At 43.0% G+C, this 12,446-nt stretch overlaps 1 protein-coding gene across 1 annotated transcript in view; it reads right to left on the bottom strand.

Annotated features, from left to right (window-relative positions):
• The window catches only part of CMTM8 (CKLF like MARVEL transmembrane domain containing 8), a 46,338-nt gene extending 40,630 nt beyond the window's left edge, over positions 1–5,708 (bottom strand). The window contains exon 1 of the mRNA XM_030551013.1: positions 5,481–5,708. Coding sequence (XP_030406873.1) covers positions 5,481–5,642 — 162 coding nt within the window. The 5' untranslated portion in view covers positions 5,643–5,708. The remainder of the gene's footprint in view (positions 1–5,480) is intronic.
• Positions 5,709–12,446: the final 6,738 nt, after the last annotated feature.

Genomic DNA, 12,446 nt, shown 5'->3' with positions numbered 1-12,446 from the left:
CTGCATCCATAAAATGTTTTACACTTGCCCGAGTAAAGGCTCTCACCGAGTCATTCTTGTCCACAGTTCTTACTATTTTATTTATTTCATCCCTCCTAGTACTAGCTAATTCACTGGAACAGTGCTAGAATTTGGTAAAACAGTGTGCCTTCTAGGATGAATTCTATTAAACTGAAGAGATATTTCAGGGATGTGTGTTATAAAAATGCTTTCCCACAACTTTGAATCTTTTTGTTCTAGTACTATGGTAAGCCTCCAGTTTTATCAAAGCGGCAAAGAGTTCTGGGGCACCTTATAGACTAACAAACATATTGGAGCATGAGCTTTCATGGGTGAATACCCACTTTGTCAGATGGATGTCATCAAGTTTTATCAAGAGAACCAAGTACACATGATACCTACTTAATCTGAGATTCACTATACCATCAGAATGAGAGATAATTCATTGGTAATTTTTCTAGATTATACCCCAGAGTCAGACATCTTAAATGTGGATAGGGGTAAAAAAAAAAAAAATACCTAGTAACTTAGTTGAGCCATAATCATGATGTATTGCCTGGAAGTGCAATCTAGGTACAAAATCCTGTATAGCTGTAGAACTGCAAGAATAATCAAATTAATGAAAAACTCAAAATAAGGATGTAGATTCATAAGCACTACATAACCCTAAAGAGTGTTTGGGTGCGATATATATGTGAAAGTGAGTGATCAGTCTGGTTACACTATTAAAATCTGGTAAAAAGAATGCCAACCCATTTATCCACTTGCAGCAGCACAACAATCTCCTAAATACTTTAAGCTGTATTTGTTTAAAATAAATATCCAGCATAAAGACTAAATGCACTAAGACAAATTTTAGAAAAGAATACTGTATCCAGCAACATGTTTCTCAGCAGCAACAACCTGGAGGAATCACTGTCATTATTCAAAGTAAATATTTTTAGAACTATGCTTAGCAACCAGAAAATTCTTCACTCCTGCAAAGTATTCCATAAGAGTTGGCTTGAAAAGCTGATTTAGTACTCTGAGGGGGCACTTCTAGTCATTGTTTCATTGATCCATAAAATTCCTGAGAAGACAAACATTTCTTTCTAAGCCATCATCCTGTCTTTTGAGAGGATATTTCTGTTCCGGACAACTCTGGAAGCTGTTATTCCTGCTTCTTTGAAGATGCAACATCATACCTTTGTGGGGTTATACTAAAGGAATATCTGCCGCTGCTTCTACTAGGCCAGGGTATAGCTTCACTGCAGAGTGAGTCTGGTAATCAGCAGCTCGGTTTGAACATGAAGTATATCTTGGGTTTGAGTAGCTGCACGAAAAAGCCACACTGAAGTGACTCTTGTCTTCACTGTATGTTGTCATCTGTGTGTGTTGCTAGACTTCTGGGGAGGGTGTGGTTATCCCATAGTTCTTTGATCTTCATAAGCCACGTTGCTCTATGATTCTTTCCCACTGAATCATGGGAGAACCCATCTGTTTTTCTGTCCACAAATAAGAGAAGGCACTGGAGAACTATCATCACTGGAGGGATTTATCCTGTGTCCAGGTTATCTAGCTTTAGCTTATACCGCCAGCACCCCAAGGTTTAAAGCACCACTAAACTAAAAGGAGAGGATTGTGTGTGTGTGAATGGGAGGTGGGGGTTAGGGGCAACACCTAACAGCGTGGCCCAACTCTGCAGTGAAAACATATTCCTAACTGGTACAATTTTGATATACGTTCAAGTACGTATCCATTCTCTTTGCTAGTTGAACCTGTGGAATTCTTCCTTTACCTCACACCAGGTAAGAGATCTGTAATTTTAGAACTAGAAGTCGTTAATTGTATTCTCACTGCTACAGGTATGTGGTTGACTGATAATTTATGCAGCAACACAGTAATAAAACTGAACTTTTAGAATTCCTGATTAGGGGATCTGGATTAGTTTTAAAGTGGACTTTCAGTGAGTTTGGTACACTCCCATCCAGAAGTCTACACAAGAGCCTGTATGTGTGGACTGTTCAAGCAACTAAAGTTTAACTATAATCTCAGTCTCAAATGGAATTCATGCCATTGTACCTATGCTAGAGGCACTTCATATAGTACTTTATGAGTTGTGTATCACACTTTACTGAGGTTCCAATTAACCTATTCAGATTTCTCTTATCAGAGAAAGCATGAGTGGGCTTGTGAACCTTGCTGCAATAAGAAGTGGAAAGGCAACGGGAAGGAATGTGGCATTTCTTTTGAATACAATTACAGTGACTATAGCTTGATTCTTTTTATTTGCCTAATGTTAATACTGGAATGTTCCCAATATTTTAAAACTTGAATTTGTTTACATTTCAGGTGCCTAAGCACTCTGGATTGTTCTGACAATACCTAATAATTACAGCTCCACACAAGTATTTTGGTTAGTAACAGAAGTTACTTTCTATTACTTCCTCATACTAGGTAGTATCCTGTAACATGATTCTTCTCTGGCTGTTTCTGCCAGAAGTCCAGTAAGGATCCATACTGCACATAAGCCTGGAGTTCCATTTGACTTGTTTGCTTGGATGATAATGGATAAGATAATTATGCCACTGCTGGGTCAGACTTCTGGAAGTTTATAATAGTTATATTCTCAGGCCTTGAAAATGGTTGTGGTCAAATAAGTAACCTTTCCACAAACCATTGTCAAAGCAAAACAATCAAGCAGAAACTTACATGGTGGATTGAAATGCTTAAAAAAAATGTTTAAGATCTCTAATCATTAATTAAATACATAGGCTAACGTAAAAAATTACAAATTAATTTACAGAGAGGCAGTGTGTCTAATCATTCAGCGCACAGGACCAACAACTAGGAACTCCCACATTCTAATTCCTGCTCTACTATCAATTTATTACTTGGCTTTAAGCAAGCAATCTCATTTTGACTGGCACTTGGTATAGTTATTTACATCTGTGCCAAGTAACAACAACAGAAGACTAAATCTGTTACCATTTTGGGCTGAGCTTGCAAGACTTCTACTGCACTTGATGGCATTTCTGTTTGGACATTTCGCTGTTTAGATGTAATGTGATAACTTTTGAACACCGCATCCAATCAATTCCAAAAGTTCAGGGAATGTTTGAGGCAAGTTCCTGACACCCTGAAATGACTTGTCTCCCAGAAAACAGAGAAATAATGGTGGGGGAGTGAGGGAGGCACAGAGCCACGGTAGAGGAGAAGAATGGGAACCCTGGTATTGGGGCAGGGAGAGAATAGGAGCATACGCAGAACCCTTGGCATACATTGTAATAGGGGAGAACAGGGGACCATGGTAAAGGGGAAAATGGAGATATGGGAGGGGAAAAGCAGAATGGGGCGGAGTAGAGGCATACACAACACCTGGCATCGAGCAGAACAGAGGACACACAGGGCACCTGGCAAGGTGTGAAATGGAGGTCACTGGTAAAAGGGTGAAGGGGGTGGAATGGGAGTACACACAGAGCCTCTGGGGGGAGGAAGGGAGAGGAGCTTGGAGTGCACACAGAACTCCTGCCATGGGGACAGAACAGGAGACCTTTGACTGGGAAATGTGGGGGCACACAGAGCCCCTGACATGAAGTAGGGGTGGAGAGTTCCACAGAGTCTCTGAAATTGAGGGGGATGGAAGGGTAGCATGCAGGAGCCAGGAGGCAAATGAAGGAATATAAGGAATCCCTAGTGCGTGCAATGAGCTTGATCTACAGAAGCAACAAAGCATGAAACCCCCTACTAGAACAACTCTGTATAGTTAGTTGCACCTGTGCAAAGAGCAATGAAATGATGAATCAGTCCATTATCCATCTGTAAAATAGGGCTGATGTGTTACTTAGTTTCTTATAAGGGTGTTGTGAGAGTTAATTTATTAATATTATCAATGCAGTGTATAAACACGTAAAACAAAATATTTGAAAATCTGGTCCTGATTGGTCAAGACTGTTTTTCCCCCTGCAAGAGTTGTTGACATTACAAACACTAAAACAGACAAAAGAACACATCCCTTGCTCTGTGTAGATGTTTATGTCATCAAGTTTTACATGTCTTTACAAGACTAGAATTTAACATTTAGCATTTAAAACTACTTTTACTTTGTTACCTAAGTCAAATGCTCTGTTACTGATGAGACTCCAAACAGAATATTACAAGAATTGTACTCTAGAAGCACCCAAACCACTGGCCTGCAGGAGTTTTGATTGTAGTGCAGGAAGCATTGCAGCTTTTGCAGTCAATGAACTGGGGGGAAGTTTGGTGGAGGCTACAAGCCACATAAAAATGAGCTTCTCTGTGATGGTCCTAAAGAGTAGATTTTGGAGGCCAAGCTCTCAACAGTCCTACGGTCAGTTTGTAAAATGTGTAATTTAACAAACCCTGATAGAATAGAAAAGTTATTGTTTCTGGATTACTCATTTAGATCCCACCAGCTGATCTGTGTGGATAGGCTCACATTCTGTGGGTGCGTGTGAGGGGAGGCGGGGGGGGGGGGCATAACTGTCTGCACAAATTGATCTGTTTACAGGGTCTGAGACTAAAACATTAAAATTCTTCTTTGGTGATTATTCAACTTTAATTAAAGCTGGATGGAAACTGATTTACAGCCTCTGATGCTGACATCAGAATGATGTTATATTTCTGTAAGATACACACACGAGATTCTAATATAATTGTAATTAAAATAGTTAATTGCAACTATGGCTCAGCATTTACAAGTCTTCAATGCATGACATTTTAAAACATTTAGCATTATACTGAGCAAAAAGGGTGTTTCTGACTTTTCAGTATTAAAAACTACTTTGTTTTTTGCACTGGTCTGCAAAATGCTTCAATCTCCAATTGTCCTGAACCTGGAAGCTAGCATATTTGAAAGAAGAAACAGAACAACAATGTTTGAAAAGTTTGTTAGACTCATCTTCGAACAGGTGGTGTAAAGGCATAGGCTCTAGCCCCCCGTCCTCAATGAGTTCCACCCAGGCAGATCACTACATTGGGACAAGTCTTTCTGAAGTAAAAGGGGATATCCTCCTGTAGTCTGCATGCTGGAGGGAGGTTTCTACGAGGATAGCCTTCCCCGCCCTCTTCACCAGCAGAGGCTTCTTTGTGGGATGAGATTCTGACTCAGCGGTAAGGCTGAGTTAAAGTGCATGAGGTGGATTGGAGCTCAGCGACTCCGGAGTCGCTCCACACCTGCGCTCACAGCGCAGCCCGGAGTAACCCGCTACTTCACAGAATCATCAGCTCACCTGTAACCGGCTGCTCTGGCAGCTGGGTTTCTCCTCAACAGCAGCTTGCTCGCGAGGGGCTTTAACGTTACAAGCAAAGTCACAGTACATTGTGCAAAGCCCCCCTCCCCAGGCTGCTGGAGAGAAGCCACAAAGCGTGGGAGGGAGAGTCCAAAGGTCCCCGGGAATCCTGCCCGAGAGCAGCAGTCAGCCCCGGGGGCTCCCCTGCCCCACAAGCCGAGGGGACGCGGCAGCGCGCGGGTTACTCACGATCTCGGCCAGCATGAGGACGCCGGGCGCAGTTCGCAGGAACTCCCTGTCGTAGGCGAGGGTGCTGGTGCTGGCGCCGGCCGGGGAGAAGCTGGCGATGAAGGAGCTGCTGGTGGTGGTGACCGTCTGGGCGCCAGGGCGCTGCTGAGGCGGTTGCTCCATCCTCGGCCGCCGGGACCCGGGCTGGGCAGGCTGCGGAGCGGTGCAAGCCCGGGGTGCGCAGGGCTCGGCCAGGCCTATGGGCGGCGGGCACGTGAGCGCAGAGCGAGCGCGGCTTTGTGCGGCTACCAGCCCGGCGCGGCCCCCGGCCCCGGGGCACTGCAGCCCCCTGCCGGGCCGGGCAGGGTGGCCAGAGGGGGGGCGCGCGCAGGCGGTGCCGAAGGGGCGCAGCCCCCGAGCGAGGAGAGGTGCGTCAGCCCGCTGGCCCGGGGAGGCAGTGGGACCTGGCTCCACGGACTGTTCACTTCAAGGCTTATAAGCGGGCGGGGGGCGGATTCCGGCCCCGTTGAGGACAATGGCAAACCGCCCTCTCCCCCCCCCAGGGCAGGAGCGCAGCCGGCTTTGTGCTGGGGCCACGGAAAGGCGCTTACTGCCCCTGCTCTTGTAAACCCTTGGTTTGGGGCGGGGTTTTGCCTCAGGGAGCAGGCTGCGGGGCGTGAGCGTCTCTTTCCTCCAGCGGCGACCCCTTTCGGCGCTTGGCTGGGGCTCTCCCCTGCGGGGTGTCAGGCCCGGGTCAATGGACGCCACATTTTGACACGGGAGCCCCTGATGCTGTTCCCTACCCACCCTGGTTGTCACCCGCGGGTAGCCACGTCTACCAAAGGCGCACGGGACGCTTTGGAGAGGAGAAGCATTTAATCCGCGGAGCTGCTGCTGCAGGGTGCTAGCAGCAAAATAGAAAGTGGGGTGTGACTGGCTTGACCTCCCCTTTCCAGGGTGTCACCTGATGTGCTGGGATCCCACTGAGCCCACCTGTCCCACCAGCCTGGGTCCCCCACACTCTGTGCTGCTGTGATAGGCTCTCAAGGCCCCTTCCAGCACACAGGTAGGGACACACCCTGCTGTAGACTCTCACACAGTCTACAACAGTGGTGGGCAGCCTGCAGCTGTGGCTGCCCACAGCTTCCAGTGGCTGCATTTGCCATTCCCAGCCAATGGTAGGTGCGGGAAGTCAGGACCGGCAAACTGCAGCCACTGGAAGCTGTGGGTGGCCATGCCTGCAGATGGTCAGTGTACCAACCTGCCAGTGGATTACCCTGAGGGGCTGCAGGTTGCCCACCACTGGTCTACAATCAAATTTCTGTGGGAGGACTCAGCTAGGGGATTGCCAAGCACTCCAGTGCAAACACCCTCTGTAGTGTAAACCCAAAATTATACTGTCTTGCATTGTGTGGAGATCTATATAGTATGAGTTAATTAAAATCACCCTCTCCCTCAATGTGAAGGAAGATATGCACAGCTTTTTGCCTCCCCATCCCCAGTTATGAATTGCACAACTGGGTTTTGGAATAAATATGAAACAAGTTTATTAACTACAAAAGGTAAATTTAAAGTGATTATAAGGGATAGCAAACAGAACAAAGCAGATTACTGAACAAATAAAACAAAACATGCAAACTAAACTTAATGCACTAAGGAATACTGGCTACAAATAATACGTTTCTCACCCTAAATGTTGTTTCAAGCAGGTTGCAGAGTTTCTTGAAGGTAAACTGCACTGCTTGCAGCTTAAATCTTCAGGTATTCCTTTTACAGGCTGTTCTTTCTCACCTGGACTCAGCCCCCGCCTCCCCAGCTCAGTTTCTTTGTTTCTTCAGATGTTTTCAGCAGTCTTCCTTTTTGGGTGGGGAGGCAGTGGAAAAGAGCGCTGATTACCTCACTTCCCAGCCTTAAATAGGATTTACCTATGGTGGGTATCTCTTGTTTCCTAGCCTACCCCCTTCCAATGGAAAAATACCAGCCCTGGGACCATGTACCAGGTGACATGATCAGGTGACTTTGTAGTGTCAAACCAACATCCCATGAAGCTTCTTAGGAAGGTGGGAGATTAGTATCTTCAAAGTTCTATTGTCCTTAATGGTCCATCCAGGCTTGATTGCACACAGTTTCAATTGTTATATAGTCAATATCCCTAACTTCAGATACAGAAATGGTACATGCATACAAATTGGATAATCACTTTCAGTAAACCATAACCTTTCCAATGATATCTCACATGATCCATCTTGCATAAAACATATCATAGTTATGCCATATTCATATCATAACAATATGTTTATGAAGAATATGGGGTGCCGTATCACAGGATGGGGGAAAGGAAGTATGTGTAGAAGATTTCAGACCTTATGAAGGGTGACATTAGGATTTATCTGGGTCTTCAAAACAATCAAGGGGTGCCTGCTTGCTTCCCCATATAGAAGATTCTGACGGGTTTGCAAAGGTATATACTAGGGTCGGCAACCTTTCCGAAGTGCTGTGCCGAGTCTTCATTTTTTCACTCTGATTTAAGGTTTCACGTGCCAGTAATACATTTTAACGTTTTTAGAAGGTCTCTTTCTAAAGTCTACAATATATAACTAAACTATGGTTATATGTAAAGTAAAATGTTTAAGAAGCTTCATTTAAAATTAAATTAAAATGCAGAGCCCCCTAGACAAGTGGCCAGGACCCAAGCAGTGTGAGTGCCACTGAAAAGCAGCTCCCGTGCCGCCTTCGGCACTTGTGCCATAGGTTGCCTATCCCTGGTGTATACAAAGGTTATAAAGGTCAGACAGGGAAAGTTATCGGAGATGGAAAATGTTAGGTCATTATGAGTCTATCTTCATGACAATACAGGACTGTTCCCTGCCATCCATTGTCTAGTGGTTGTCCAGTCCAGTTTTATGTCCCAATAATAATTAAAAAAAATAAAAATAATCATAAGAAGAAATAAAAATCCTATACAAGTCACTTAAGAGCTTCCTGTGTTCAATGTCCTATTCAGAAAAAGAATCAGCAGGCATGTGTCACATAAGAACGGTCATACTAGGTCAGACCAAAGGTCCATCTAGCCCAGTATCCTGTCTTCCAACAGTGGCCAATGCCAGGTGCCCCAGAGGGAATGAACAGAACAGGTAAAATCATCAAGTGATCCATCCCCTGTCACCCATTCCCAGCTTCTGGCAAACAGAGGTTAGGGACACCATCACTGCCCTTCCTGGCTAATAGCAATTGATGGACCTATTCTCCATGAACTTATCTAGTTCTTTTTTGAACCCTGTTCTACTCTTGGCCTTCACAACGTCCTCTGGCAAAGGGTTCCACAGGCTGACTGTGCGTTGTGTGAAGAAATACTTCCTTTTGTTTGTTTTTAACCTGCTGCCTATTAATTTCATTTGGTGACCCCTAGTTCTTGTGTTATGAGAAGGAATAAATAACACTTCCTTATTATTCCATGTTATTTTATTTCCACTTTCAGGGATTCGCCTGTCACAGAAATATGTATAAATGGCAATTGCATTTAAAGGTTAAACACCCCCAGAAATGTCTAACCCTCACCTTGCCGCACACACCCAAATTTAAAAATTAATGTTAACTCCTTCCAAAAATATAAAATGTTCTCTATAGAGCTGGTTGCCATTTTCCTTCCGCTGTTTACTGATGCTGTCCTACTAACTCATGAGAGCCATTGGTTTGATTTTTCAGTATCATCTTTCATTGAGGGGTTGAATTGAAAGGGGGAAAAAAAGGTGATGGTACTATTCTAAGCTTTGCCCACAATGTAAGTTCTGCCCATGTGAGCAGAGCAGGTGGTGGTGCTCGCAGTAGATTGGGCTGAGGTTTAAATAGCATTGTGTACTACCATCTGAGCTCCTCTGGACTCCTAGAGCTTGGCTCCCCCTCCTGCAGGCTTCACTATGCCCATGGCTTTGCTGGGTTCCTTTCTGATTGGAGGGGGGAAAAAGTGGTGGCATCTACCAAATGCCACCCTTTGTGGCAGTTAAAATGAGATGTTGCTCATAGTATATTGTGCAGATCTGTGATTCCTCCTCCTTTGTTACTGGAGCAATGAAATAGTTAGCACTGTTGACATTTATATGAACATTTGGGGCATCTGACTTAATATTTAATGGAGATGAACAGGGCAGTGCACATCTGTCACAGCTACTGTTGCAGGCTCTCTGTAGATTCATCTGTGTCTCTATTGCTTACACTCCATTCCCCCTTTTAATTTTTTTTAATGAAAGCTGAGATTTTAAAGAAAAAGTCAGCAACTTCAGACAAGTATTGAACTGCCATACTGTGTACCAGCCCTGCTTTCAGGCAGCTTCCAAATAAAAAAAAGGGCTTTAGCTGACGGGCACTGCCACTGCTCCCCAGGAGCTCTTCTTTCACAACAACACTGAAGTTATTCTAATAAGATCATACTCTCGTTGTTAGTAAGGAGCCACCATAACAATGCTAACTTTCTGTCCTAGAGGAATGAGTCTTTCCTTTTTAGAGTGCCCAGCCCACCAGATCTGGAAGTACAAAAACCCAACAAACAAACAACAAAAACAAACAACACTGGTGTAAGATGAACACTCATGCCTACAGCAGTCCTATAAACAAGACAAATTACAAATACAGGACTTTCCCTTCTTGAGAAACTGATTGTTTTCATTTAGGATTCCATTATCATTATGTTTCAAGAACCTGATTTGGTGGACTCAGTTTTAATACCAGTAAGTTTTAGGTGCCACAGAAATGGATACTACCAAAACAGTAGCGCTGCTTTGTTCTCTATCCTTTAGTTTTCACAACTGGGGGACACAATTTTTCTCCATTTCATGCATCATAGCAACAAATCCCACTATGTTCTCAGTTTGATGTCTATCATCTAAGCATTTTCAGGGTGCTCTGCGTTTTTTACAAATAGGCAAGGATTTTTTTTAATTATATCAAAGCAATTAGCCCATCAGGGAATAAGTTTCCTAAGCATGGTACAGAATTTTAGCTGTGTGATTCCAAACAGGAACTAGATGGCTATATCCCCATGCCACATTTTGAAACTCTCCCTGTGGGTGTCAGCCTGCCATCCTTAACTAGCAAGTTTTCCTCCAGCAAACCTACATTCTAAAAATCAGTTCCAGTAAAAGGACAAACACATCTAGGAAACAATTTTCACTGCTTATGTAGGCAGTCTGATAATTTCTTAATTCTCTGTGACTCTTCTTTTTGTTTTGCATCCCTTGCAGTGAAGAGCAAAACTGAAAAGCACTCAGAAACCATCTAAGCTGGGCTATATTTTCTTACATGGAGATAGCATCAGAAACAAAATAATTGAATGCTGCAGCTTGAACAATCACCCTTTTATTGCAGCACAGCCAGAATAAAAGAGGGGGGCCTATTTACCTTATTTTCAGAATTAACCTGTCAAGGGAAGGACGGGTGTCACTACAGAATATCAATCAACACCCCCACCTACACTTGCAAGTTTTTGTAGCTCTTCTTAAATAGAACAGTGATTAGAAAAATAGTACAGCATAAATAAACCCTTCCAATATATAACTGTGTTTGCTAAATTAGAACAACCAATACAAATAGAATCAAGTTCCAAAGTGAAGGGCACTTCCTTGAGAATGTCCCGCAAGCAGGTTCCTCCCATTTAAACTAGAAGAGGACTGTTAGATCCTGTGCCTCAAATGCTGAGGTATAACATGGAGAAGCATGCCAATTTCTCTGGTACTCAGGTGGAATGTGCTTTCAGAGGCACTGGGGGGCAACAGTTCAGTTTAAATTTTCTGAATTCATTTTTTGTTATGTTGGGAAATGGTCTTTTTTCACAAAGAAATTGTTGGCAGTGTCAAAATGTTCCATTTTGTACAAAAAATTGGTGACATTTTCAATAAAAAAGTTTGAATAATATTGAAATGGTCATTGACATTTTTGATTGACCAAAAAAACGTGGTTTTCGTTAAACAAAAATTTTAAATAATTTTTTGGGGAGGGAAACATGATAACTTTATTATTATTATTATTATTATTTTCACAAAAACACCCAGTGGCTTTCTCCTGAAGAAGTAGACCAGCTGCTGAAAACAGATGGGTGAGGATGGGTTTAATGAAGTTGACAGCCAGAGGACTAGCAGAGATCTAAGAAAATGGAGAGAGCTTATGTTGAAGGAGGGAGCTGTATTTATAATGGAGCATAGCCAGGTCACATGTTGTAAGGAGTGTGGTGGTGCTCAGGATGAATATACTCATTGTACATCAGTGCAATTTACTGAGGATGAGATATTTGTCCGAAGAGTTAAACCACACTCTTAAAAATATGTAATATAAATTAATTTTCATTTTTTCTTGATGTGACATTGTGGAATCTGTGAAGCATGGAGGTCCATCAGCAAACACATTGAGTAAATAATTAACAACATACTTTGCTCTTCAACCATCTGCCTGACTGTATTAAAGTTCAACCAGAATAGGACAATCTGTTACATCAGGAAAAACTGATTTCTACTAATATCAACCAGAAATACTTGATTTGTGCTTTGGTAATTATTTAGTAATTTATGCTATAAACAAGTCCAATGATTCTTTGGGGAAAAAGACACTGGTTTGTGTAGTACGAACGGAAGTTTATCATGCAAAGTCAAGATAAAAAAAACCCCAAATCATAAATTACAGATGTCATAATCAGAAAAATTGGATGTTTGCTCTAACAGAGAAGATGCTGTGGATGGGAAGTCTACATTTGCAGAACTGACTATTAATTTTGGGTGCCCAACTTGAGAGCCTTTAGAAGATGGGCCCCATTTTCAGTTGCATGGGTGCTCTCTATCTTCTGAAAATCATTTCCTTCAAAGCATTTCAGATAGGTCACCCACAAATTAAGGTGCCTAAAATCACTAGTCAATTGAAAATTTAGTCTGAGAGACCATGGATGACAGTAAATATTAAATAGGTTTGATTGTCAGCCTTGCAAATTACTGCTCTCTTGCTGGA

This window comes from Gopherus evgoodei, chromosome 2 (assembly GCF_007399415.2).
Source record: "Gopherus evgoodei ecotype Sinaloan lineage chromosome 2, rGopEvg1_v1.p, whole genome shotgun sequence".
NCBI classification, from domain to species: Eukaryota; Metazoa; Chordata; order Testudines; family Testudinidae; genus Gopherus; species Gopherus evgoodei.
The sequence above is the reverse complement of the archived record's forward strand: the minus strand, read 5'-3'. Positions and strand labels throughout refer to the sequence as shown.